Source organism: Drosophila bipectinata, chromosome 2L, assembly GCF_030179905.1.
Source record: "Drosophila bipectinata strain 14024-0381.07 chromosome 2L, DbipHiC1v2, whole genome shotgun sequence".
Taxonomy (NCBI): Eukaryota; Metazoa; Arthropoda; class Insecta; order Diptera; family Drosophilidae; genus Drosophila; species Drosophila bipectinata.
The window spans coordinates 3610042-3635344 of NC_091736.1; the positions used below are offsets into that span (position 1 = coordinate 3610042).

The 25303-nt window shown below is 37.2% G+C and overlaps 8 protein-coding genes across 13 annotated transcripts; 4 read left to right on the top strand and 4 right to left on the bottom strand.

The window, feature by feature from the left end:
• The first annotated feature begins 1 nt into the window (after position 1).
• LOC108124606 (polyisoprenoid diphosphate/phosphate phosphohydrolase PLPP6) lies at positions 2–956 on the top strand. Its single transcript, XM_017240370.3, has 2 exons — positions 2–107; positions 165–956. The coding sequence occupies exons 1-2, from the start codon at positions 99–101 to the stop codon at positions 771–773; spliced, it is 618 nt and encodes a 205-aa protein (XP_017095859.2). The 5' UTR covers positions 2–98; the 3' UTR covers positions 774–956.
• A 4654-nt stretch (positions 957–5610) lies between these two features.
• On the top strand, positions 5611–8492 carry Ror (Tyrosine-protein kinase transmembrane receptor Ror). Its single transcript, XM_017240394.3, has 8 exons — positions 5611–5851; positions 6059–6211; positions 6268–6864; positions 6940–7156; positions 7220–7424; positions 7480–7927; positions 7991–8123; positions 8180–8492. The coding sequence occupies exons 1-8, from the start codon at positions 5739–5741 to the stop codon at positions 8390–8392; spliced, it is 2079 nt and encodes a 692-aa protein (XP_017095883.2). The 5' UTR covers positions 5611–5738; the 3' UTR covers positions 8393–8492.
• LOC108124626 (FUN14 domain-containing protein 2) lies at positions 8488–9467 on the bottom strand. Its single transcript, XM_017240395.3, has 3 exons — positions 9297–9467; positions 8824–9016; positions 8488–8760 (listed from the first exon to the last, which is right to left on the bottom strand). The coding sequence occupies exons 1-3, from the start codon at positions 9389–9391 to the stop codon at positions 8578–8580; spliced, it is 471 nt and encodes a 156-aa protein (XP_017095884.2). The 5' UTR covers positions 9392–9467; the 3' UTR covers positions 8488–8577.
• A 224-nt stretch (positions 9468–9691) lies between these two features.
• Pten (phosphatase and tensin-like protein) lies at positions 9692–14243 on the bottom strand. 5 transcript variants are annotated; one of them, XM_070277060.1, is made up of 12 exons: positions 13487–14243; positions 12614–12740; positions 12339–12550; positions 12091–12263; positions 11884–12028; positions 11622–11809; positions 11444–11551; positions 11220–11382; positions 11048–11154; positions 10706–10918; positions 10323–10644; positions 9692–9870 (listed from the first exon to the last, which is right to left on the bottom strand). In XM_070277060.1, the coding sequence occupies exons 3-12, from the start codon at positions 12436–12438 to the stop codon at positions 9851–9853; spliced, it is 1539 nt and encodes a 512-aa protein (XP_070133161.1). In that variant the 5' UTR covers positions 12439–12550; positions 12614–12740; positions 13487–14243; the 3' UTR covers positions 9692–9850. The 5 variants fall into 5 exon arrangements, with proteins under 5 accessions (XP_070133161.1, XP_070133162.1, XP_017095844.1 ...); XM_070277061.1 differs by having other exon boundaries at positions 13436–14243; XM_017240355.3 differs by lacking the exon at positions 10323–10644.
• A 1352-nt stretch (positions 14244–15595) lies between these two features.
• Positions 15596–17123, bottom strand: Rsf1 (Repressor splicing factor 1). The gene has a single exon (XM_017240393.3). It carries the CDS (start codon positions 16990–16992, stop codon positions 16405–16407), a length of 588 nt encoding a protein of 195 aa, XP_017095882.1. The 5' UTR covers positions 16993–17123; the 3' UTR covers positions 15596–16404.
• A 600-nt stretch (positions 17124–17723) lies between these two features.
• On the top strand, positions 17724–18640 carry LOC108124473 (REPTOR-binding partner-like). Of its 2 annotated transcripts, none has more exons than XM_017240159.3 (4): positions 17724–17881; positions 18115–18196; positions 18285–18406; positions 18468–18640. In XM_017240159.3, exons 1-4 carry the CDS (start codon positions 17825–17827, stop codon positions 18558–18560), a joined length of 354 nt encoding a protein of 117 aa, XP_017095648.2. In that variant the 5' UTR covers positions 17724–17824; the 3' UTR covers positions 18561–18640. The 2 variants fall into 2 exon arrangements, with proteins under 2 accessions (XP_017095648.2, XP_017095649.2); XM_017240160.3 differs by having other exon boundaries at positions 17725–17881; positions 18285–18410.
• Positions 18641–18830: 190 nt separating this feature from the next.
• SA1 (stromal antigen) lies at positions 18831–23043 on the top strand. Its single transcript, XM_017240149.3, has 10 exons — positions 18831–19027; positions 19096–19411; positions 19469–19642; positions 19704–20003; positions 20057–20490; positions 20555–21390; positions 21447–21805; positions 21866–22156; positions 22217–22757; positions 22826–23043. The coding sequence occupies exons 1-10, from the start codon at positions 18957–18959 to the stop codon at positions 22885–22887; spliced, it is 3384 nt and encodes a 1127-aa protein (XP_017095638.2). The 5' UTR covers positions 18831–18956; the 3' UTR covers positions 22888–23043.
• LOC108124469 (zinc finger BED domain-containing protein 4) lies at positions 22753–25285 on the bottom strand. Its single transcript, XM_017240155.3, has 3 exons — positions 24927–25285; positions 23666–24652; positions 22753–23611 (listed from the first exon to the last, which is right to left on the bottom strand). The coding sequence occupies exons 1-3, from the start codon at positions 25170–25172 to the stop codon at positions 22997–22999; spliced, it is 1848 nt and encodes a 615-aa protein (XP_017095644.2). The 5' UTR covers positions 25173–25285; the 3' UTR covers positions 22753–22996.
• Between the last annotated feature and the right edge of the window lie 18 nt (positions 25286–25303).

A 25303-nucleotide genomic window follows, 5' to 3' on the forward strand; every position in this document is an offset into this window, starting at 1 on the left:
ATTCCACCGTTCCACTTCGACGCTAACTGAGCGACGCTAATTTGACGTACATGTATTTTAGCATAAAAATAGCGCCGTCACAATAACATTCTATCGACATGAAAACGGTTGGCTTTGGATGAATCATACCCCGAATAGCTAATAAAGTTGTATCTTCATTTCAGTCTTCGCCGGCTCTGAAGTACCTCTTGGAGAAGGATGTGCAGCTTTCGAAGTACTTTGTCGTTGCGGTCTCAAACTCGACGTTCTTCAAATCGTTGAAGATACACAGCCGGTTCCTTGAGATATCCTGCGATGGAATTGCCTGGTTCGCATCATGGATTGCGTTTATTTATATGTTCAGCTCCAAGAACTTGTATCAAATGCAAGTAAACATGCTTTTCGGACTAATACTCGATGTTGTTATCGTGGCCGTGTTGAAAGCGCTTGTGAGGCGAAGAAGGCCGGTGGCAAGCAAGGATATGCTTACAATCGGTCCTGACGTGTTCAGTTTTCCGTCAGGACATGCGTCTAGAGCCTTTTTCGTTCTTCTGTTCTTTACGAAGCTGTATCCCGTACATTTCATATTTATGATGCCAGTAACAGCATGGGCCGTCAGCGTAGCTATCTCAAGACTCATACTGCAACGCCACTACATATTGGATATTTGCGCTGGAGCTGTGATTGGGGTCCTGGAAGCATTGATCGTCGGCTTGTTTTGGATAAGCGAGCAGTCGGCCTTCAACATTGTTGGCTTTGTGTCTAACGAAAACGTAGAAAGCACAGCTGAATGAAAGAATTCGGAATTCTTGGTCAAAAAGTAAATGTTATTTTTTGTTTTTACTAAATACTTCGTTGATATTATACAACTATTAGCATTACAATGTTCTTCAGGCAAAGAACAGAAAAAAGCTCTTTGAAACGATAGTATAAAAAATAAAGACCAAAGAAAATCTCGTAAACCCTAAAACTAATAAGATGTTTATCAATAGCCTATAACGTTGTTATAGTATTTAGCTAGGGCGTGACATTTTAAATTTATACACCTAGGAAAACAATTCTTTTTACCCCTTGGAATGTAAAGGGTGACTCATAGAAATAAGGAAACACAGTACCAAAACTTTAATTTGACTTGACCGGAGGGTTTTTCGTGATGGGATCCCTTGAAAATGGGATTTTCCCCTATAGGGTCCACAGTGATGTCTATATCTACCCCAATTCTCATCCGATTCTCAAGCAGAGTACCTTAAAAGATGTCTGGATCGATTCTCCACCATTCTGCATCAAAATCCTGAGACAAAATATTTTTCAGGTTTTTTGTCCATTTTTGCTGATGGGATCCCTTGAAAATGGGATTTTCCCCTATATGGCCCACAGTGATAGCTATATCTTCCCAAATCCTGATCCGACTCTCAAGCGGAGTACCTTAAACGATTTCTGGATCGATTCTCCACCATTCTGCATAAAAATCCTGAGACAAAATATTTTTCAGATTTTTTGTCCATTTTTCGTGATAGAATCCCTTGAAAATGGGATTTTCCCCTATAGGGTCCACAGTGATGACTATATCTTCCCCAATTCTTAATCGATTCTCAACCGGAGTACCTTAAACGATTTCTAAATCGATTCTCCACCATTCTGCATCAAAATCCTGAGACAAAATATTTTTCAGATTTTTTGTCCATTTTTCGTGATGGGATCCCTTGATAATGGGATTTTCCCCTATAGGGTCCACAGTGATGACTATATCTTCCCCAATTCTTATCCGATTCTCAAGCGGAGTACCTTAAACGATTTCTGGATCGATTCTCCACCATTCTGCATCAAAATCCTGAGCCAAAATATATTTTAGATTTTTTGTCCATTTTTCGTGATGGGATCCCTTGAAAATGGGATTTTCCCCTATAGGGTCCACAGTGATGACTATATCTTCCCCAATCCTGATCCGATTCTCAAGCGGAGTACCTTAAACGATTTCTGGATCGATTCTCCACCATTCTGCATCAAAATCCTTAGACAAAATATTTTTTAGATTTTTTGTCCATTTTTCGTGATGGGATCCCTTGAAAATGGGATTTTCCCCTATAGGGTCCACAGTGATGACTATATCTTCCCCAATCCTGATCCGATTCTCAAGCGGAGTACCTTAAACGATTTCTGGATCGATTCTCCACCATTCTGCATCAAAATCCTTAGACAAAATATTTTTTAGATTTTTTGTCCATTTTTCGTGATGGGATCCCTTGAAAATGGGATTTTCCCCTATAGGGTCCACAGTGATGACTATATCTTCCCCAATTCTGATCCGATTCTCAAGCGGAGTACCTTAAACGATTTCTGGATCGATTCTCCACCATTCTGCATCAAAATCCTTAGACAAAATATTTTTTAGATTTTTTGTCCATTTTTCGTGATGGGATCCCTTGAAAATGGGATTTTCCCCTATAGGGTCCACAGTGATGACTATATCTTCCCCAATCCTGATCTGATTCTCAAGCGGAGTACCTTAAACGATTTCTGGATCGATTCTCCACCATTCTGCATCAAAATCCTGAGACAAAATATTTTTTAGATTTTTGGTCCATTTTTCGTGATGGGATCCCTTGATAATGGGATTTTCCCCTATAGGGTCCACAGTGATGACTATATCTTCCCCAATTCTTATCCGATTCTCAAGCGGAGTACCTTAAACGATTTCTGGATCGATTCTCCACCATTCTGCATCAAAATCCTGAGCCAAAATATATTTTAGATTTTTTGTCCATTTTTCGTGATGGGATCCCTTGAAAATGGGATTTTCCCCTATAGGGTCCACAGTGATGACTATATCTTCCCCAATTCTTATCCGATTCTCAAGCGGAGTACCTTAAACGATTTCTGGATCGATTCTTCACCATTCTGTATCAAAATCCTGAGACAAAATATTTTTTAGATTTTTTGTCCATTTTTCGTGATGGGATCCCTTGAAAATGGGATTTTCCCCTATAGGGTCCACAGTGATGACTATATCTTCCCCAATTCTTATCCGATTCTCAAGCGGAGTACCTTAAACGATTTCGGGATCGATTCTCCACCATTCTGCATCAAAATCCTGAGCCAAAATATATTTTAGATTTTTTGTCCATTTTTCGTGATGGGATCCCTTGAAAATTGGATTTTTCCCTGGAGGGTCCACAGTGATGACTATATCTTCCCCAATTCTGATCCGATTCTCAAGCGGAGTACCTTAAACGATTTCTGGATCGATTCTCCACCATTATGCATCAAAATCCTTAGACAAAATATTTTTTAGATTTTTGGTCCATTTTTCGTGATAGAATCCCTTGAAAATGGGATTTTCCCCTATAGGGTCCACAGTGATGAGTATATCTTCCCCAATTCTGATCCGATTCTCAAGCGGAGTACCTTAAACGATTTCTGGATCGATTCTCCACCATTCTGCATCAAAATCCTGAGACAAAATATTTTTTAGATTTTTTGTCCATTTTTCGTGATGGGATCCCTTGAAAATGGGATTTTCCCCTATAGGGTCCACAGTGATGACTATATCTTCCCCAATTCTGATCCGATTCTCAAGCGGAGTACCTTAAACGATTTCTGGATCGATTCTCCACCATTCTGCATCAAAATCCTTAGACAAAATATTTTTTAGATTTTTTGTCCATTTTTCGTGATGGGATCCCTTGAAAATGGGATTTTCCCCTATAGGGTCCACAGTGATGACTATATCTTCCCCAATCCTGATCCGATTCTCAAGCGGAGTACCTTAAACGATTTCCGGATCGATTCTCCACCATTCTGCATCAAAATCCTTAGACAAAATATTTTTTAGATTTTTTATCCATTTTTCGTGATGGGATCCCTTGAAAATGGGATTTTCCCCTATAGGGTCCACAGTGATGACTATATCTTCCCCAATCCTGATCCGATTCTCAAGCGGAGTACCTTAAACGATTTCTGGATCGATTCTCCACCATTCTGCATCAAAATCCTGAGACAAAATATTTTTTAGATTTTTTGTCCATTTTTCGTGATGGGATCCCTTGAAAATGGGATTTTCCCCTATAGGGTCCACAGTGATGACTATATCTTCCCCAATTCTGATCCGATTCTCAAGCGGAGTACCTTAAACGATTTCTGGATCGATTCTCCACCATTCTGCATCAAAATCCTTAGACAAAATATTTTTTAGATTTTTTGTCCATTTTTCGTGATGGGATCCCTTGAAAATGGGATTTTCCCCTATAGGGTCCACAGTGATGACTATATCTTCCCCAATCCTGATCCGATTCTCAAGCGGAGTACCTTAAACGATTTCTGGATCGATTCTCCACCATTCTGCATCAAAATCCTGAGACAAAATATTTTTTAGATTTTTGGTCCATTTTTCGTGATGGGATCCCTTGATAATGGGATTTTCCCCTATAGGGTCCACAGTGATGACTATATCTTCCCCAATTCTTATCCGATTCTCAAGCGGAGTACCTTAAACGATTTCTGGATCGATTCTCCACCATTCTGCATCAAAATCCTGAGCCAAAATATATTTTAGATTTTTTGTCCATTTTTCGTGATGGGATCCCTTGAAAATGGGATTTTCCCCTATAGGGTCCACAGTGATGACTATATCTTCCCCAATTCTTATCCGATTCTCAAGCGGAGTACCTTAAACGATTTCTGGATCGATTCTTCACCATTCTGTATCAAAATCCTGAGACAAAATATTTTTTAGATTTTTTGTCCATTTTTCGTGATGGGATCCCTTGAAAATGGGATTTTCCCCTATAGGGTCCACAGTGATGACTATATCTTCCCCAATTCTTATCCGATTCTTAAGCGGAGTACCTTAAACGATTTCGGGATCGATTCTCCACCATTCTGCATCAAAATCCTGAGCCAAAATATATTTTAGATTTTTTGTCCATTTTTCGTGATGGGATCCCTTGAAAATGGGATTTTCCCCTATAGGGTCCACAGTGATAGCTATATCTTCCCCAATTCTTATCCGATTCTCAAGCGGAGTACCTTAAACGATTTCTGGATCGATTCTCCACCATTATGCATCAAAATCCTTAGACAAAATATTTTTTAGATTTTTGGTCCATTTTTCGTGTTGGGATCCCTTGATAATGGGATTTTCCCCTATAGGGTCCACATTGATGACTATATCTTTCCCAATTCTCATCCGATTCTGAAGCGAAGTACCTTAAACGATTTCTGGATCGATTCTCCGCCATTCTGCATCAAAATCCTTAGACAAAATATTTTTTAGATTTTTTGACCATTTTTCGTGATGGGATCCCTTGAAAATGGGATTTTCCCCTATAGGGTCCACAGTGATGACTATATCTTCCCCAATTCTTATCCGATTCTCAAGCGGAGTACCTTAAACGATTTCGGGATCGATTCTCCACCATTCTGCATCAAAATCCTGAGCCAAAATATATTTTAGATTTTTTGACCATTTTGGGTCAAAATACCCGTTAAGATTAAAATTAGCTACATCTTAAATATTTTCATATAAACATAGAAGTTTTCCTTTAAAAATTAGTTCACCAAGGATACGTAAGGAAGGATACGTTTCAAAAAACATATCGATTCATCGATAGGGAGAAACAACCCCAATTCTGCGCAAAGGGATGAAATATTGTATTCCTTGCCGAGTTTTCGCGAAAGGACAAATACAAAAATATTCTCCTAAGAGACGACATGTCAATTAGGGCTTTGGAATAACAACAATTTTCGTACCGCTAACCGGGATGTTCACCAAAATGAATAATAATTATTCAGCATTTCTTGTTAGCTTGTCGCTAATGCTTTTACTAAAAAACATGGATGTGGGGGCCAATAATATGGACTCGGGAATATATGGGTAGGTATTTGAGGTCCGAAAAAAGCACGCAAAATGTCTTTATTATTTCCAATTGTGTGGCAGCTGGTTTTAGCGAAAAATAACCCTTTCGTTAAGTTATTTTTAATTTTATTAATGGATTTACATTTTAGGAATAATATACATACATATGTATTAAAAAACATATTTTAATAAATTTTAATTTAATTAATAAATTTTCTTATAAAGGTTTCAGCAATCATCAGGAATTTGCCATTTATACAATGGCACTATTTGTCGAGACGTTTTGAGCAACGCCCACGTTTTCGTGTCACCTAATCTTACTATGAATGATTTAGAGGAGCGATTAAAAGCCGCCTATGGAGTAATTAAAGAATCTAAGTAGGTCCTTTTACAACCAATTTTTTTTAACTGATATAATAACTAAATACTTTTAGGGATATGAATGCTAATTGTCGGATGTATGCTTTGCCTAGTTTGTGCTTCAGTTCAATGCCAATTTGTAGAACTCCAGAACGCACGAATTTATTGTACTTCTCCAACGTGGCTACAAATGCCAAACAGTTTAAACACTCCAACTTCACTATACGACGCAAAAGAACTAAATCAAAGGATATTAAGAACATAAACATATTTAAAAAGAAATCCACCATATACGAGGACGTGTTCAGTACCGATATTTCCAGTAAATATCCACCCACCAGAGAGTCTGAAAACTTAAAGCGTATTTGCCGCGAAGAATGTGAACTTTTGGAAAACGAACTTTGCCAGAAGGAATACGCCATTGCCAAGAGGCATCCGGTAATTGGTATTGTGGGAGTGGAGGATTGCCAGAAGTTACCGCAGCACAAGGACTGCCTTTCCTTGGGTATAACCATTGAGGTTGATAAAACTGAGAACTGCTACTGGGAGGATGGTTCAAGTTATAGGGGCGTATCAAATATGTCGGCATCCGGAAAACCCTGTTTACGATGGTCCTGGTTAATGAAAGAAATTTCCGACTTTCCCGAGCTTATTGGTCAAAACTATTGCAGGTATGTATAAGTCAACTTGTTAATCGTTTTAAACCTATGTATATGTAATTAATTTATTTTATATTTTATTTTAAGAAACCCTGGCAGTGTCGAAGGCAGTCCCTGGTGCTTCGTGGATTCTTCACATGAGCGCATAATTGAGCTCTGTGATATCCCAAAATGTGCAGATAAAATTTGGATTGCTATTGTGGGAACGACAGGTGCTACTATTTTCGTTTTCATTATAATATTTGCAATCATACTCTTCAAAAGACGAACTATAATGCACTACGGAATGCGAAATATTCATAATGTAAGTTTAGATCAAGGGCTTTTTGTTGTCTTTTAACTTTCAATATTTATATATTTTTTTCAGATTAATACACCCAGTGCTGACAAAAACATATACGGCAATTCGCAACTGAATTCGGCTCAAGATTCTGGACGGTCTAATTTGGGAAACTTATCGGAGCATGTGGCTTTGAACTCCAAGCTCATAGAACGGAATACACTTTTAAGAATTTCCCACTTTACTCTGCAAGATGTGGAATTTTTGGAAGAACTGGGCGAAGGAGCATTTGGTTTGTACATTTATAAATAACATGCCAACATATTTGTGTAATTTTACCAATTTAGGGAAAGTGTACAAGGGGCAGCTACAACAACCTAACAAAACAACTATTACTGTTGCTATAAAAGCATTAAAGGAAAACGCTTCTGTGAAGACCCAACAAGATTTTAAGCGCGAAATCGAACTTATATCCGACCTTAAGCATCAGAATATAGTGTGCATTCTTGGAGTTGTCTTGAATAAGGAACCCTACTGCATGCTTTTTGAGTACATGGCCAATGGCGATCTACACGAGTTCCTCATCTCCAACTCACCCACCGAAGGCAAATCGCTAACTCAACTAGAATTCCTGCAAATCGCCTTGCAAATCAGCGAAGGAATGCAGTATCTTTCTGCGCATCATTACGTCCATCGGGATTTGGCTGCTCGTAATTGTTTGGTAAATGAAGGATTGATTGTGAAAATCTCCGATTTTGGACTTTCCAGGGATATATACAGCTCAGACTACTATCGGTAAGAAACATATACTAATAGGTGATTTGAACAAGAACTTATAAAATATATTCTATCACATAGGGTTCAATCTAAGTCACTACTACCTGTACGATGGATGCCCTCAGAGTCTATACTGTATGGAAAGTTTACCACAGAGAGTGATGTTTGGTCGTTTGGCGTGGTTCTTTGGGAAATCTACAGCTACGGCATGCAGGTAAATTGTTGGCTTCTTTATTAATAAGATGAAATCAACATTACCAATATTTTCAGCCATACTACGGATACAGTAACCAAGAAGTAATAAATCTCATACGGTCTCGCCAATTGCTATCGGCCCCAGATAACTGCCCAACTGCGGTTTACTCTCTTATGATCGAGTGCTGGCATGAACAATCAGTAAAACGTCCAACATTTACAGACATTTCAAACCGTCTAAAGACTTGGCACGATGGTCATTTTAAATCAAGCAATACAGAAATGTAAGCTTACACATTTATATCCAGCTATGCATTTTCAAAGAATGGACTGTATCATAAGTAGAATTAAGTAATTTAATAAATAAAAGTTCTTATAAACCATTGCATTATCCTTTGACTTTTTTATTTCATGAGATTTCTTTATAATAACCATATGGTATTTAAATATTTTTTGTGCATATATAAATTAACTTAACCAGTAGCAATGCCTAGGGCAACGCCACCGAAAAATGAAGCCAAAAATATGTGCAGATCGTTTACTTTCGGTCCCTCTTCGTCGCCAATTAATTTTGTGTACCACTTGGCTACTTTCTTGCCTTTCCTGGTCAACAAGCTTTCCGCTTTATCCAATTGGTTGTCGACATATCGTTCCGTCTGAATTTTAAATATGTACATATATAAAATCCTTGCTCACAACGATATGAAATGTCATTTTACCTTGTCTTTCCAATTTTTCTCGCGACCCAATGAGGATTCTACTTTGTCGGCGAGCCTGTCGACGCTTTTATCCAGCTTTGACCAATTGATTTTAATCAGTCCTTCTTGATGAGCGACTTCTAGCAAAATGATGCTTCCGCCAACAGCAAAAGCGGCAAATTTGCCAATCTTCATAGTTGTGAATCCAGTTGCCCTGAAAAATTATGAAACAATTATTGTGCTCATGTTTGCTTAGTGTTTTGCGCGAACTAATCCATGTAGAAAGTTCAACTTTACGTGATGCCGACTGTGACAGTTTTATGGTAAAGTTATCTTAATAAGTCACAGTCATAATCACTTCTGAATGGTTGGGAGCCTTTCAGGCAGGAGGATGCAATAATGCCGAAACCATTTGTCTATGGGAGTACCCATTCTTAAATGCCTCCATACAGGCGTTTATTGATTAGGAGTCGTTGTAATGATATAATACATACCATCCCGATGTAACTCCAATCAACATTTGCGAATAAGCAGAACGCCGGCTTATGTCGTTAAAGACGCTTTTTAAAATTTCCGAGTAATTAGTCATTATTATAATTAGATCTTGACGTTAAACTGAGAAATGCTGAATCCTTACGTCAAATTCGCACAACAATAATATAAGGGTGTCAAGATAGCTTCGTTTATTGGACGCATTGGAACGTGTGGAATGAAACGATAATTCCATTCGATTTTATTTTAACCCTACGCCCCAAATCGTTTCTACTGAATTTAAATATAAACTAAAAAACGGATTAAAATCCCACTCTTCTGAGTTCCTTGATAGCTCTGCCGTTCAAATTTTATCTTACCTTGAATTTTGCCTTTTCAAAACTGGTCGAATAAAATATACAATACAAAATGTACATGAGTTTATTTAAAATAATTTTTAAAACTACTTAAATAAATATCATACAGTATATTTACAAATTCGAATAGATTAGCCAATTACTTAGCAATTTTAATTACTTTGCTAAATCACCAAGAATTATAAGTCCGTAAGCATTGATTACAGGTATGTTGATTCACCTAGAAGAAAATAAAAATATATTTATTAAAAATGTATCCTCTGATATAAATTTATAGACGAGGTTGAGATGAGTTTATGATTGAGAGAAATACATAGCGTCAAACTAACTAAACGTTCTACAAAGTTTTAGGAATTTTTATTTATTATCAGGGTCATAAGAGTTAAGGTCAAAGTTTAACTATTGTTAGTAAGAGAATTTTTTAAGAATAGCTACTAGTTCCATCAAGAAATCCTTTCCCAAAGTAAAAACTGTGAACACTGATACAAAAAAATGAAATAAATCCTTAAAGCCTCATTATAACTTTAAATATTTGGAATCGAAATGAAACCTTCGGTTGAGGAAAACCTTCGATAGACATGATATGAAATCAGACAAAAAATAGTTCTATCTAATCATTGAGGAGGGGTTTTGTACTGCAAGTTTTGTGTATCGCAAGTTCAGAAAACTCACCGGATTCCCAATCTTCCTCGCCTTCTTCGGTACCACAGTTGAATTTTGGGGAGGATTGTTTACATGTGATGTATGAATTGTAATTGATGTTTTTATTTTCATTTATACTTCGAGTGTCAGAGGTGATATGAACTTCACTATTCTGCCATGTGATTAAATCAGTGTTTTTAATGGACGGTTGATTAAATATATGATTTTTTTTTATTTCCTCTTTTGTGGAATCATTCAAGCTTGATAAAAGAGGTTTACTATTAGGCTGTTTGCGTTTAGACGCTGTCGAAGTATTTTTTGAATTGGTTGATGTGTCGTTTTGAATTTTAGTCTACGAATATTAGATTTTTGAATTAAGCATATTGATCTGCGCGAAACGTGTTTACACTTACAACTATATCCTTATGATCCAGGGGTTCTATTGTTTGACTTTTCGATGTGTTATCATTGACGATCGCAGTTAAGACATTTTTTTCAAGAAAACGGTTTGATGATACACTGTCATATTCATTTCTTTCAAAATTTAAAACGTCATTTTTTTCTTTTTTAGAAGCTTCAGCTTGAACATCATTGCAACAATTTACTGCCTCAAATGAGATTGTAATCTAAAAATAAAATGTAATCAGTTTTTATTTAAATGCAACAATTTACAGCCTCAAATGAGATTGAAATCTAAAAAAAAATGTAAGCCATTTTTATTTAAATGCCATTTACATATTGAAACAAATACTTACCTTGAAATCCTCTGAAAATTTATGTTCTCTTTCTTTATGTACATCATCGATCTCCGATTTATTCAAGACTTGCGTATATTTATTTACCCTTCCATCGGATTCACAAACTAAACATTAAAAAGATAACGAATTAGATTTGGGCGAATATCATAAAAGTATTCATGAAACTTACGTGAATAATTTTTGACAAAATATGTATTGAGCCAAAAATGACAGATTATTTTCCGCGAATTCTTCTGTGGCTGTGCAAGTTCAAATTTAACGTCTCCAGCAACTTCCAATGACAACGACAATACAAATGATTTCTGAAAATCAATCTGCCAGGTTTTCAGTCTCTGCAAAAAATAAATATACGTTTTATACGTTATTATTTTTATGTTTTAATCAATAACTTACATGTGGCTGAACATTTTCTGTTGCGGAGTCGTGTAATTCGGATACTGAACACTCCAACGGGCCTAAATTTTGCAGATAACTGGACTCCGAGAATCGTATTTCACAGACCTAAGATATTCAAACAGATATATAAGTTATTTATTTATGTAGATTAGCAAATAAGTAACACAACACTTACGTTAAGGCTTATTTTCGAATATGGAACACTTGAACAAACTAGTTTGAAAAAATACTGAACATATCGACGCTGAGATGGGATTGTCACTCCCTTTCGATCCTTTGTACGTTTCTCATCATAACAGGCTAATGCCTCATCAGCAGATTTTTGTCGTCCACTGTACAGTAAATATGCGCAAATCATGGTACCTAAAAATTAGAGTTGAAAATACCGGATAAAAAAATAGGAACATTTAGGAATTTTAAATTTCTTCATTGCCTACCGGTTCTGCCTTTTCCAGCTTTACAATGCACAGCTACGACGTTTGAGGGGTCTGCTTTAAGCCACAAATCAACATCCTTGCAAAATCGTTGCATTAACTCAATCGTTGGCGGGTTATGGTCTTCGAAAAGAAAAGAGGCCACTCTCTAAAATATGAATTCAGATTAAAGTTGGTTTTTTTGTGAGAAAAAAAGAAAAATTTGTTTACCCCATTAAATTTACTGATGTCATATTTTCGTTCTAAGCATAGATTGTATATTTTGTAATGTTGGCCATGATTTTCTTCCAAAAACTTATAGACATCTTCTAGACGGTTTCTCCAGATTCCCTCTATTTTATCTGGAGCTGGATAGCCCATGGCAATTATGTTATCGTAAATATCTGCAATAGAACAATTATATTGTCATAAAAATAATGGTTTATACGTTTTATAAGCTTTAAAAATGATATACATACACGTAAGATCCAAGTTGTATCCTTTTTCTATGTATCGTATACGTTTTTTGCTCACTACATTGCGTATCACGTTAGACATTAGTGAAATGGTGTTTGCCATATTTTTTACAGTTAAAAGACTTGTCTTTTTAAAATTATTTTAGTTTCATCCATTCAAGCTTATTCAGAAATCCGTGTACGTCTATTGTTTAATCCATTTTAGTGCTTATGTTCTGCAAAAAGAAAATAAACTTAAATTAAAAGTCGAGTTCATGATTAAAAGTCTATTGACTTACACTATAAGAATCCATTATCGTTTGATGGTTATATGCCTGGTGCCTTTAGTTTCTCCAACTTTAGGTGTTTTTATAGAAAGAATATTTCATGAGTTGGATTGATTGACACATTTCTGTATGTATAAGTCTGTAATAATTATTGAATTGAGTGAGTATGACTGTAAGAGCTATTTTGGTGAGAAACATTAATACATGTTTGGAGTCATTGATGTTTTCAAAGCAAAATTCCCTCTTTTTCGAACAGTTATGAAATTAAATCTTTAGGGAGTTCCCAAAACTGAAACCTTAGAAACGGAGTGGTGGAGACATCTTAGGCCCTTGAAGTAGGCTCAAATATTCTTGATCTGGATCACCTCCTGAATTGATATTTCTAGTTCCCTTTGCTACACACCTTCTTTTTCTTAAAACGCAGTTTATACAAGTCAAAAAGGTCCTATATCTTGCTAAAATATCTACCAGGGTACTTCGACTGTCGTTTACCCTACCCGAAAGGTATTTCTCCATAAGACTTTTTAGGTTTACAACTATTAGTTGATCAGGTTCTTAGAAAGGGTGCGGCGATCGGACAGGATCGGAAGTCAACTTTTCTAAAACACCTCTACGATGAAAACACCTCATGTCCTAGGAACACCTTGATGCTTACCACCTATTCGAGCGGCTCCCCATTATCTAAACTGGCCCGGAAGAGACGAATATACTTTGAGATTGATATGTTCTTACTTGAACGATATTATGCCCAATGCATTTCCAAAGGTTTGGAAACGCTTCAAAAAAAAAATGCATCAATGTTTCTCCACCTCTATTTTATGTACTTATACTTGCCATTCACACACAGCAACACCTTCGGCGTACAAGTGAAATGTGCATACTTACATGTATCGGCATATTTATCAATGATAAACAAAATAATGATTTTCCACTTGGCATAATACATTCAGTTTAGGTTGCCGCACAGTTGCACTTGCCAAAAAAAAAAATGTATATAGAAGTCAATGCACGGAATTTCAACAATTAAATTGGCTGCTGCGTGAACTTCTGATTCTTAATCAATCAAATCCTAATTAGAAACACTGAATATCGAAATTACTTAACATAGCGACATGATTTGGCAACCGTTTTTCTTTTTTTTTTTTTGCTTGTTTTTTTTTTCTTTTTGTTTTATATTGTAGACACACTTTCTTGACAAACTGTTTGCGAATGGGGGTATGTATTGTAGTTGGAGCACATATGCATGTACAGAAATATGCAGATATGCATGGGCATGTGCGCATCTATGCACTAATTTCTTGCGTTTATGTGCATATTTTAACAATTAAAAACATATTTACAAAATCCACTGACATTTTACACATTTACACTATCAGCAGCACACGAATATATGGGCCTACTGTTTAATACATATGTATGTGCATATGGGTATGTTTAAGTCAATAAGTTAAATGTATTCAGGTTCAACCGAACAAGTTTTTGTTACTGCATTTCAAGAGTTATCACATTTTTTATATTAAGCCACGAAATTCCAAATTAAAACTTTAAAATTATGTGTAAAACTTAAACAATAGCTCATGCTCTATTAAATGTATTATTAATTTATCAAGCGTGAGATTACAGGGTGTTTCGGGTAAGCGATACCAAAAGTAAATTGCGACGTGTGTGGAGCCTCAAATTAAAATGTGTATGCAATGTATATAAATTCCATAGGGGGTATTCGTAAATAAATCGAAAAACACAAAAAACACTAAATTTAATCAGCTGTTTAATTATATTTGCAATAAAAAATAGTAGCGGGTTCTGATTTTAAAATGCCGGCACCAATAACAAAATCGTTTTATTTTACATTTGGTATAATACGTTTAGTATTATTTAAGCAAATTTATATATTCTTTCCTAATATTAAATGCTTAATTCTCTAAGTAGTTTCTAAAATTTTAAAAGTATTTTTTACAATAAAGAAAGTTATTTAGCTATAGCTTTTCTAAATATATTTGACCAAAAAAGTCCTGACGCAATTGAAATGCAAGAAGTGTGACCGTTCCTTGATAAAAAAATACTAGAATTTTATGAACATGCGATGAGGTAACCCATAGATGGTGGATAAGATGAAATATTACATTTTTGAATTTTTCTTTTAAAAGATTTAACAAATAAGCCGCACCTCTAACGGATTTAGAGTAAATGATTCTAAAAAGCTTTTTCGTTTAGCTTGATAAATACTTCCTTACTATGCTCTATTAACATAGGGCTGTCCCTATATTAAATATTTCAGATCAAAGATTTTGTTTTAAGCAATTTTACTTTTCTTATTCGAAACTACCGGTACTCTATTGAGTGGCATAATTTTGGGTGCCAAGGGGAGTTCGTATATGCAGCCATTGAAATTCCCCTAATAAAATTGGGAAACCAATTATATTCTAAATTCTTAGAATATTGGAATGGTCGGAGAAGATTTTGAATTTGTGGGACTGACATTAACCTGGATCAAGTTTCTCCCAAGTTTTTATCTTTTTAAGAAGGGTCTGGTTATAAAAAAGTTTATCTTAAAAGCAAAGTGTTGTTAGAAAAAATGGTAGGATGAAAATCTATGAAAAATTTCTTTGCAAAAAACTGACCTAAATAAATAAATCAAAAAGTTTTTCCAATAATGGAGTTTTCTAAAAAGGTATGTAAGGGTACTCATTTACTTTCCCACGGGGTTATTTATATCCATTTTGGATAGATATGACTAAAACTGAAATAAAAATGAAGCATTTAAGGAAAAACAATTAATCGTTTCGATGGCCAATTTGATTTTATTATTATTATTATTTGTTTATTGTTATATGAGTAAAAGAAGATTTTAAAGTTCATCCAAATGTTTTCCAATCCCTAACTAATCGACATTTCATTAGACACCTATTGCTTGTTATTTTATGGAGCTTAAGGCAATTTATTCCAAATCCATTTTTCTGAGCAATCCAAAATGTAGAAAAATACTTTTTAGTCTAATGTTAACGTTATTTATTATTTATTTAACTAAATAAAGATTAATTTCCTCACAATAAGATGCATTCAAATTAAAAGCTTTAAGGGAAAAAGAATCAATTTAATAATTCAATGCTTCAATATAAAAATGATGAAATATATATCTTACCTAATTTAAGTTTATAGGTTTAAGAATATGTCAGTATTTGGTTTTTTGCCCATTATCAGAGCCTCCAACAGAGTGTTTATTTCCAGCACTTTTATGTAGATGAATAAAACGGGCCATCAAAAACAGATTTATCGCCTAGCTTCTGAATACAATGTACCCAGGTGTTGCAAAACCAATGTTAAGATGGCAATTTTGGAAGTTATCATTACTTAAAGTATAAACGTGTTGACTAGCACAAATTCAATAAATCTGAAAATTTGAATAGGAATAGAAATTTGTAGTTTCAGACCAATTATTTTGCGAAGGGTACGAAGCATACGAAATTTTTTACGCATTTTCTTTATTAAAATTGGGTACTTCTAGAATTTGGTTTAACGTAGATCGAGTCTTAGCGTATTGTTTCTTAGTTGATTTCTACTTTACAACTTAAATTTTATATTCTTGCGGTTGTCATTTTTATGATTAAAATGTATTCCCACTTTCTGCATTCATGAAATTAGTAATGAAAAGACGACTATCAGTTTTTGATGGAGTTGATCGAAAATGATCAAATGCTACAAATTTAAATATTTCGAGGATACGTTTTACGGTCGCACTTAAGTTATTATTCATTATTCATTACTCATAGGTAACCCTTAAGCAACTATGAGTCTTTTTCTTATTAGAAGCGATGATTTCCAACGGGCGAGCGGGACCTGAAACGTCCTCCTTGTCCACCAGAGCGACCGTAGCTAGCGCTGCTTCCGCTGCTGTAGCGGCCGCTGTCGCGTCCTCCGCCATACACTTCACGACGATTAAAGCTGCTGCCTCCGCCGTCTCTGCCACTATAGCCACCACCAGAACGACCAGAGCTGTAGCTCCGTTCGCCATGGCGGCCACCGGATCCGCTGGATCCGCGCTGTCTGAATCCGTTGCTGCTACTGCTAGTTATACTGTGCCGGCCGAAATCGCCGCGCCGGCCACGGTCGGTAGGACCTCCGCGCCTACCTTGACGTGGACGGCCCTTGGAAATCTCCACACGCAACTGAGATCCCAAGAGTTCGGACCCATTCAGTATGTCGCACGCCTTTTCGGCATCATCACGATGCTCGAACTCCACAAAGGCAAAACCCGGGGGGTTGAAGGCGATCCATACTGAATTCAGCTTCCCGTACTTTGTAAACTCCCCTTCTAGATCGTCCTTCTTTACTTTGTCGGTCAGGTTACCGACATACACTCTAGTCCCACGCTGGTCGCCCATATTTGTCATCTAACTATGATATCTCTTCAGATACCTGCCTTGAAAAATAAATAATCAATAAGTTATCACCACCGGACGAATTTTTAGCGTTTGTATCTATATCAAGTTTTCGACCAGGGTGGTTACACTCGCTGCAGAAATGCAATTTTTAAAAATAGGTCTTTATTTGGAACACTGAAATTGGGTGGCAAATGGTATATTTTTAGTATGACCTAATAAGGGACTTTTTATGGCTCTGAGGCTCGCCATATAAAAGTTCATTAAGCTTCTTATGCCTAAAGTTGAACAAATATGGAACTATGTTTATAATTTTAAGTTATTAAATACTCTATTATTGTTATTCTTTATAATCTATATTCTAACAATGAGTAACAATTATGAAAATTTATATTTTAAAAGTTAGAAAACTATGAAACTAAAGAAGGAGACTTTTTTTAGCTAGAATATCTATATAGAATAGTATGAAAATATTGATATTTTTTGATCATATTTATTTAATTTTTTAACTCCAATGTATCGAATGTATTAAGGTTAGGAATAAATTAATTCAAATAAAAGTAAAAAATAGAATAGAGAAAAATATAGAGCAAAAGAACACAACATAAATTAATAATATTCATAATAAATAATTTTAATTAGTTATTTATTAAAAAAATAAAATATATTTTAGAACAATTGAATTGAATACGATAGTTTTATTTTTGTTTCTTTCCTTTGTTCCAAATATCGCAAAATAATTTATGGTTGTGTGCAACTTGATGTGCGTGTGTGTTTCGTTTGTTTATCATCTTTTACAAAGGACGCAAACTATTTGGAACCCGATTTTATAAATATTTCAATAATGGCAGAAATGGAGTGTCAAAGCAGCAAAATGTCGGTCACAAAGGAAACATCCACGGTAATGCACTATTTGATGTTTGATAAGTATCCATTTAACTATGGATTGCTTCATACGCATTTGTTTATTTACCTTGATTTAATGCGCAGTTAGTTTCCTTTGTGTGTTACTTGAAGAAAAAATTAACATTTTAGTTAAAATATAAACATTCAAACATCGTAATTAGTAACCACTAAACTTATCATTAAAATAAAAGAGAAATACTTTATTTTTTAATTAATTTTTATTATTAGACCCGCAAAGAATCTGGAAAACGAGGTCGCAAGCCTGGGAGAAAGACATCTGCAGAAAAATTGGATATAAAGGCGAAGCTTGGTAAGAATTTATCATTTAAACAAACTCTATTTGTCTTAAATTCTTATTAAAACATTTCAATTAAAATCCTTTTCTTTCGCTATTTTAGAACGAAGCAGGCAGAGTGCTAGAGAATGCCGGGCCAGAAAGAAGCTACGCTATCAATACCTTGAGGAATTAGTTGCGGATCGTGAGAAAGCGGTTGTGGCTTTGCGGGCAGAACTGGAGCGCGTCGGTATAGAAATTTTAATGTCTAGTTCAACATTTTTATTTATTCTTCTCAATGTTGCAGTTAATTCAATGGAATAGACAAATGAGTAAAAAAGTCACCCCAAACAACAATGACCAGTTGCTAAAAGAAATCGGAATTCTTAAACAAGAATAACATTTCAAATACATTTACCTGATTTATTACATTGAAGTTACTTTATTGTTATTTGTATAATAAATATATATTTAAGACAACCCACAGTGTTTTACCGTTAGTTAAACAACATTTTAATAGAAATTAAAATGGGGTTTCATATCAATATCTTACAATTTCGCATCTGTGGGATAGCCCATCTCAACCCTCATGTCCGTCGAATTAGCGTCGCTCAGTTAGCGTTCCGCGATAGTTCCGCGAACGTTATCGCCTATCGATACTTTTCGCGCAATATTTTTGGTGGTTGTGCCATCTCTTGTTGTAAACTGGACGCCTGAGTGTAAATTTATAAACATTTCATAAAAAAAAATAAACAAATAAACCAGTGAGCGTCACAATTTAACAGTTTAAAATAAAATGATGGCACGGCGCGGTGGAAAGCGCATTCGGATGGATGATCCGCCTCCGGAATACGAAGAACTCCACAGGTACATTTACTGACAAAATAAGCCTTTGGTTTCAATATAATTTTTATAACGTTGCTCATATATTTTAGCGATGCGTTAAATGAAAGCACGTCGGATGCGGATAGCCCCACCAAGCGTATGACCCGGCTACGGGCCAGAGGTGGAGTGCGGGATAAGCCACCCATTATTGATGATGACGAAGATGAGTTCTTTGCGCCAGTTGCCCGAAAGCGAAAGACACCAGCCACCCGAAAGCCACCAGCTGAACGGAAGGAGCGAGTGGAACGGCCACGCAAGGAGCCTGTGGATAAGGGCCACCACGAGCGTATCGATCATGAACGGGAAATAACCACTGACGAGAACAGCTTGTACTATATTGTGCGCCACTCTAAGAATCCAATCGCCGTAAGACCTACTTTTCTTATTGATTAATCAGATAATTGGCAGTTTTTGTATTTTCAGAGTATTGTTGACCAATGGATTGAGCAGTATAAGGCTAACCGGGAGACAGCGCTGGTCGCTTTGATGCAATTCTTTATAAATTCCAGTGGCTGCAAAGGCAAGATTTCGGAGGACATCCAATATCCAGTAGATCATACAGCAATCATTAGGCGTATGACGGAGGAGTTTGACGAGGTACGTTTGTTCAGTGATATCTTTAGAAAAGAGTATATATCATTCTGCTATATTATTATAGGAAAGCGGCGAATATCCATTGATCATGACTGGTACCCAGTGGCGAAAATTCAAAAACAATTTTTGCGATTTTGTACAAATGCTTGTGAGGCAGTGCCAATACTCAATCATTTATGATCAGTTTCTGATGGACAACGTAATTTCACTGCTTACGGGACTGTCAGACTCCCAGGTGCGAGCGTTCCGACATACAGCCACCCTGGCGGCTATGAAGCTAATGACGGCACTGGTGGATGTCGCCCTACTCGTTTCAAACAATTTCGACAATGCTGCGAAACAATTTGAAGCGGAGCGTGTAAAGGTAGTTATGAATTAATAAAATACGAGTTTTATCATAAAACAAATATATTTCAGTCTCGTGATCGACGCGCCTCTGACCGTTTGGATTCACTAATGACTAAACGGTCTGAGTTGGAGGAGAATATGGACGAAATCAAGAGTATGTTAACCTATATGTTCAAATCTGTGTTTGTGCACCGCTACAGAGACAGTCTGCCCGATATTCGTGCAATTTGCATGGCTGAAATCGGGATTTGGATGGAAAACTATCCACAAAACTTTCTTGACGATTCGTACTTAAAATACATCGGCTGGACTCTCCACGATAAAATAGGAGAGGTTCGTCTACGATGTCTCCAGTCATTGCTACCGTTATACGAAAAGGAGGAGCTTAAGGGCAAGCTAGAGCTCTTCACCTCAAAGTTTAAGGATCGTATTGTAGCCATGACCCTGGACAAGGAGTTTGAGGTGTCTGTTCATGCGGTGAAGCTGGTTATTAGTATTTTAAAGTAAGATTATAGTTTTATTTTAATTTACGAAATGAAAATACTTACCCAAAATCTGTTTTTTCAGAATACATCCTGAGATATTGGCTGACAAAGATTGTGAAATCGTGTACGAGTTGGTTTACTCTTCCCACCGAGGAGTCGCTCAGGCAGCTGCTGAGTTCTTGAACGTTCGCTTGTTCCATTTAACTTCTGACATGGAGGAAACCAAAACTAAGCGTGGAAAAATACGTCTGCCAAATACTCCGCTAGTCCGGGATTTGGTCCAATTTTTCATTGAATCGGAGCTTCACGAGCATGGCGCTTATCTTGTCGACTCCTTTATTGACAGCAATGATATGGTCAAGGACTGGGAATGTATGACCGATTTGCTTTTAGAAGAACCTGGTCCCAATGAGGAGGTGCTCGACAATAAACAGGAGTCGACCCTCATCGAGATCATGGTCAGCAGTGTGAAGCAATCGGCCACTGGAGAAGTGCCCGTCGGACGAGCCAGCAATAGAAAATTCACTCTCAGTGCAAAAGAAGTTAAGGCCATTCAGGACGAGAAGACCAAGCTGACCGAGCACTTTATTGTCACGCTGCCTTCGCTGCTGGAAAAGTATCAAGCTGACAGCGAAAAGTTGGCCAACTTGCTGGCAGTTCCCCAGTATTTCGACCTCAATCTATACACGACTAATCGTCAAGAGGGAAATCTTCAGTCCCTCCTCGATAAGATCAATCAGGTTATGAGCATGCACACGGGGCGGGAAGTCCTCGAAACGTGCGCCAAGACGCTAGAGTGCCTCTGTGCCGAGGGTAGTGCCACCTACACAAGGTGCAACATAGCCAGATCCAATATTATCGAGAGTGCGGTTAATAAATATAAGGACGCGATCGAGGAGTGGCGGAACCTAATACAAGGTGAGACTTTTCATTTGTTCGAATCGACATAAATATTTATTTTCATTTATTTTTAGGCGAGGAAACTCCCAACGAAGATGACATCTATAACATTACGATCACCCTAAAAGTGCTCTCCATATTGTACTCCTCGCACAACCTCAATCCTTGGTACCTATTCAAGACCCTCTTCCAGGACGTTGAGGAAGCTCAGTCCAAGGAGAACGTGGATCGCTGTTTACCAAACGAAGCACTGGCCTATTGCATAGAGGCCTGCTATTTTTCTATAAGCTGGGGTCTTCACTACGTGGAGAATGACTGCGAAGCGCTTAATGTGACCGAAGTGGTAACCGAATTGCGGGGTAACCTGGATACTTTCATGTCAGCTTGCTTTGAGCTCACCCGAGATGGTCCAACAGTGCAAATACAAGAAGCGGTTGGTTTCATTTATTAAAAGTTGTTATACTTAAATAATCCAAAACGATTTTTCTTGCAGGCTTATCAGTCTATTTGCGACTTGTTGATTATTTTCTCCGAGAAATTGTCGCGCAGCGAAATCGAACACATCCGCGGCTTGGTATACAAGTCTCGAATGGATGAGCACTTGATCTTGGACAACTTTGTGCAACATTACGTCTTCTCTCTGAAGCAAGACGTTGTCCAAGACGAAACGCGCATAGAAGAGCTTCATAAGAAGCGAAACTTTTTGGCCTGCTATTGCAAATTAGTAGTTTACAATATTATACCAACAATGCGAGCAGCGAGCATTTTTAAATATTATGTCAAGGTAAGGCCATTAGGTTTTTAAACTTAAAAGCATATATGACCTTTTATTTTCTTTTTTTAGTGCTACAACGATTATGGGGATATTATTAAAGCCACATTGGGCAAGGCACGCGAGATCAACAAAGTCAATTTTGCCATGACGCTGCTCCTAAGTTTGATAACCGTTTTCAAGAGTCTGCAGGAACAGAGTGACGGTGGAATGGTTTCAAAGAGTTCCCAGGAATTTGTAGATCTCAAGGAGTTGGCGAAACGATTCGCCCTCACATTTGGCTTCGACGCGATCAAGAATCGTGAGTCCGTGGCCGCCATACATCGCGGCGGAATCTATTTTGCTGCCAACAAGCAGCCGGATGATCCTGTGCGAGCACCCACACGTATTCTATTCCTGGAGGTGCTCAACGAGTTCAACCACAAACTTCTTAAACAGGACAAGAAAGTAATTATGGCATTCCTGGACAAGATCATTCCACCTGGGATGCCATCAAGCAGAGCAGAGGAATGGCAACCCCTCGTCATGTATCGCAATTCACTTCTTCACGGGGAAACGGATCAGGCGCCGGTCGCCAGCAAGCGAGCTTACACCCGAAAACGACGGGATCATGGTAAGGATATTCAAGTGTTTTATTTTCTGAACATTAAAAAATAATACAAACTTTGTCCTTTAACTTAGATGAAGAAGACGAGGAAGAAGAGGATGATGAGGAGCACAATGATCCCGATTACAGGGGCTAGGACCCTTTTGTTTAAGTTCAGAACCTAATATTTGTGACGATCAAGTAGTTTTAAGCTTTAAGGTTAAATGTAAAAAGCGTCCAGTTCGTTTATAATTCAATCTACTATTCTAATCTCTACTGGTAATCATATTAAAGTTCGATTTGATTAGTAATATTTTGGAAGCGTTTTCGAGACTCAACCCCATATGGATGTCGTTGTACACATGTGAAGATTCTTTGAATAATCCTTCGCTGGCAATACTTGCAGCCGGCACCGATAAGAACCGTCGAACAATGGGAAACATGGCACTATATTTGGCGTTAGATTTCCACCACATTAATGGGTCTATTTCCCTTCCGATTCTCGGCTCGGAGTTATACAAGTACAAGAGATTTTTAATTTGCGATTGAGATCCGAAGGATGTGGTTGCCTGCTGGCTGTTGGTAGAGCCATTCGTCAGCATGGTGTCCAGTATACTGTCAATCTTGGACTCATTTTTAAGGGACGCAGATGAAGACACTTTAATCATCTTCATGAGTGGCTGCCCTTCCGGATCTTCCTGGACTCTAGTCAGTTGCATCAAAATCTCATTGGCCACCAATTGTTCCTCTCGTTCAGTAAAGAAAGCTTGCTTGTACCGCGGATCCAAGTAAGTGGCCATCAGAAACTTTGTATCACTTGTAACATGCGAGAATTTCATTTCCAATTCCTCAAGTAGTTTTCGAGCAAAACTGGAAATGGTCTAAAAAAACATATTTATTAAAAAGCGAGAAGGAATTTGGTAACAAATATTTACCACAGAAGAAACATAGTTGTGAACATCCGTTCTAAGAGAGTCCCTTAGAGCGGCCACAAGTGGAATCACCGACGAAGCTGATGTCGTGGGAGAACTCCATATCTTTATAATTTCTTCGCAAGGCTGCATTACCTTGTTGCACAAATCGATGTCTACCCATTCATCTGGATATATTTGAATCAGGCTGTACTCTTCAGCATACAGGGTAATAGCATCTTTCATCCTTAGCAATCGTGCCATCATTTGAAAGGTTGCATTCCACTTGGAGGAGGCCACTTTTAAGATAGAACAGGGGTCCCTTTTTAGACGCATTTTCTGAATAAATTTTAGGTGATCGTGGGCCACTTTAGAAGATGCAAAGTGGTCAACAATTTGTTTGCATTTCGATGAAAGATTCATGAGGACTTCGTTGGATTGCAAGGCGAATCTTACGCACATTTGAAGGCGATGGACACTGCAATCGGGAAGAGATCCTGGAGCGGCGCTTAACTCATCTCTCACCACGCAATAGATTTTATCTTTGGGTAACTCAATGGTCAGAGTGGGTATAAGATCGAGAATACTGGAGGACACTTTGGTGGCCGTTTCATAATTAATAGCTTCACACCTGAGCATGAAACTATTGTACCGGAAGTCCCTGGTGATTCCAGAACAAGATAAACTGAGAAGTCCTTCAGCCTGGCCTCCCCACCAGAGACTAATGGATAACGATATGGCGTCTAACAGATCCACCTGTTGCTTTATTTGAGAATGAATTCTCCGGAATACATCCTGGCACAGTATTTTCTCATAGTAGCTTTTTGGGTGGATCACGTACCGTGGCTGCAAAGTCTTTATAAGGCTGATGAATCCACTTCCATCGATTAAATCAAATGACTGAGTTAGAAACATAAGCGCCATCTTTTCATCACAGCGAGCATGCATGAGGAAGTCCTCGGAATCTCCAAAGTTGCCATGACCTGTTTCCAGTGGATCTGGGTCTGGTTCCTAAAAATATGAATATAATTTAAACTTCAAAAATGATGATAAAATTTTAATATACTTGAGAAAATATTTTTATATTTAACATGTTTTTAGAGAAATAAACACGTTTTTTTTTTTTTTTTTTTTTTAATTAAAGATTAGTTTTATAATTTTTTACAAATAAGTGGGGAAAAAGCCGCCCACTCTCTTTTTAGGGGGATTCACCAGAACCCACTCCCCCTTACCCCTTCGCTTCACAAAGAAAGTATAAGCTATCGACCTATTGAAAACCACTTACGTCCAACTTAAGCTCCAATTTCGCCGTAGGATGCTGAGATGGACTGCTACCGATCTCTCGCTTAACCACATACTTGACATCTTCGGACAAAGTAAGGAACTCCGCAGGATGTCTGCTTTTGAGGTGATTCCTTAGACAAGTTGTACCTCGTCCTTTTCGCGAATAGTTCCTTTGGCACAGGCAGCATGTGGCAACAGTGTCCGAAGCCTTGTAAAAGAACTGCCACACATTGCTTTTCTTGCTCATTTCTTTTTATATGCTGAGCTTTTACCAAAGGTACAAGTAATAATTTTTTGCGGATGTCCACATCCGCCCAACATCCGTTCTGCGGCAGAGTTTCAACATCCCTGGTTTAAAAATGAGAAATCGATACACAA

What these genes read in the sequence shown, in the direction of transcription:
- Ror (XM_017240394.3), top strand. Translation starts at nt 5,739, where the DNA reads ATGTTCACCAAAATGAATAATAATTATTCAGCATTTCTTGTTAGCTTG. An exon ending in ATGGACTCGGGAATATATGG is followed by an intron (nt 5,852 to 6,058) that starts GTAGGTATTTGA and finishes TTTCTTATAAAG; the next exon opens with GTTTCAGCAATCATCAGGAA. An exon ending in GAATGCGAAATATTCATAAT is followed by an intron (nt 7,157 to 7,219) that starts GTAAGTTTAGAT and finishes TATTTTTTTCAG; the next exon opens with ATTAATACACCCAGTGCTGA.
- LOC108124626 (XM_017240395.3), bottom strand. Translation starts at nt 9,391, where the DNA reads ATGACTAATTACTCGGAAATTTTAAAAAGCGTCTTTAACGACATAAGC. An exon ending in ATTGGAGTTACATCGGGATG is followed by an intron (nt 9,017 to 9,296) that starts GTATGTATTATA and finishes ATAATTTTTCAG; the next exon opens with GGCAACTGGATTCACAACTA. An exon ending in AGAAAAATTGGAAAGACAAG is followed by an intron (nt 8,761 to 8,823) that starts GTAAAATGACAT and finishes TTTAAAATTCAG; the next exon opens with ACGGAACGATATGTCGACAA.
- Pten (XM_070277060.1), bottom strand. Translation starts at nt 12,438, where the DNA reads ATGGCAAACACCATTTCACTAATGTCTAACGTGATACGCAATGTAGTG. An exon ending in AATTTTCAGAGGATTTCAAG is followed by an intron (nt 10,919 to 11,047) that starts GTAAGTATTTGT and finishes TTTTATTTTTAG; the next exon opens with ATTACAATCTCATTTGAGGC. An exon ending in CGAGGAAGATTGGGAATCCG is followed by an intron (nt 9,871 to 10,322) that starts GTGAGTTTTCTG and finishes ATTTTCTTCTAG; the next exon opens with GTGAATCAACATACCTGTAA.
- Rsf1 (XM_017240393.3), bottom strand. Translation starts at nt 16,992, where the DNA reads ATGACAAATATGGGCGACCAGCGTGGGACTAGAGTGTATGTCGGTAAC.
- LOC108124473 (XM_017240159.3), top strand. Translation starts at nt 17,825, where the DNA reads ATGGCAGAAATGGAGTGTCAAAGCAGCAAAATGTCGGTCACAAAGGAA. An exon ending in TCACAAAGGAAACATCCACG is followed by an intron (nt 17,882 to 18,114) that starts GTAATGCACTAT and finishes TTTTATTATTAG; the next exon opens with ACCCGCAAAGAATCTGGAAA. An exon ending in TGCGGGCAGAACTGGAGCGC is followed by an intron (nt 18,407 to 18,467) that starts GTCGGTATAGAA and finishes TCAATGTTGCAG; the next exon opens with TTAATTCAATGGAATAGACA.
- SA1 (XM_017240149.3), top strand. Translation starts at nt 18,957, where the DNA reads ATGATGGCACGGCGCGGTGGAAAGCGCATTCGGATGGATGATCCGCCT. An exon ending in ACTCTAAGAATCCAATCGCC is followed by an intron (nt 19,412 to 19,468) that starts GTAAGACCTACT and finishes TTGTATTTTCAG; the next exon opens with AGTATTGTTGACCAATGGAT. An exon ending in TGACGGAGGAGTTTGACGAG is followed by an intron (nt 19,643 to 19,703) that starts GTACGTTTGTTC and finishes ATATTATTATAG; the next exon opens with GAAAGCGGCGAATATCCATT.
- LOC108124469 (XM_017240155.3), bottom strand. Translation starts at nt 25,172, where the DNA reads ATGAGCAAGAAAAGCAATGTGTGGCAGTTCTTTTACAAGGCTTCGGAC. An exon ending in AATTGGAGCTTAAGTTGGAC is followed by an intron (nt 24,653 to 24,926) that starts GTAAGTGGTTTT and finishes TCATATTTTTAG; the next exon opens with GAACCAGACCCAGATCCACT. An exon ending in ACAACTATGTTTCTTCTGTG is followed by an intron (nt 23,612 to 23,665) that starts GTAAATATTTGT and finishes ATGTTTTTTTAG; the next exon opens with ACCATTTCCAGTTTTGCTCG.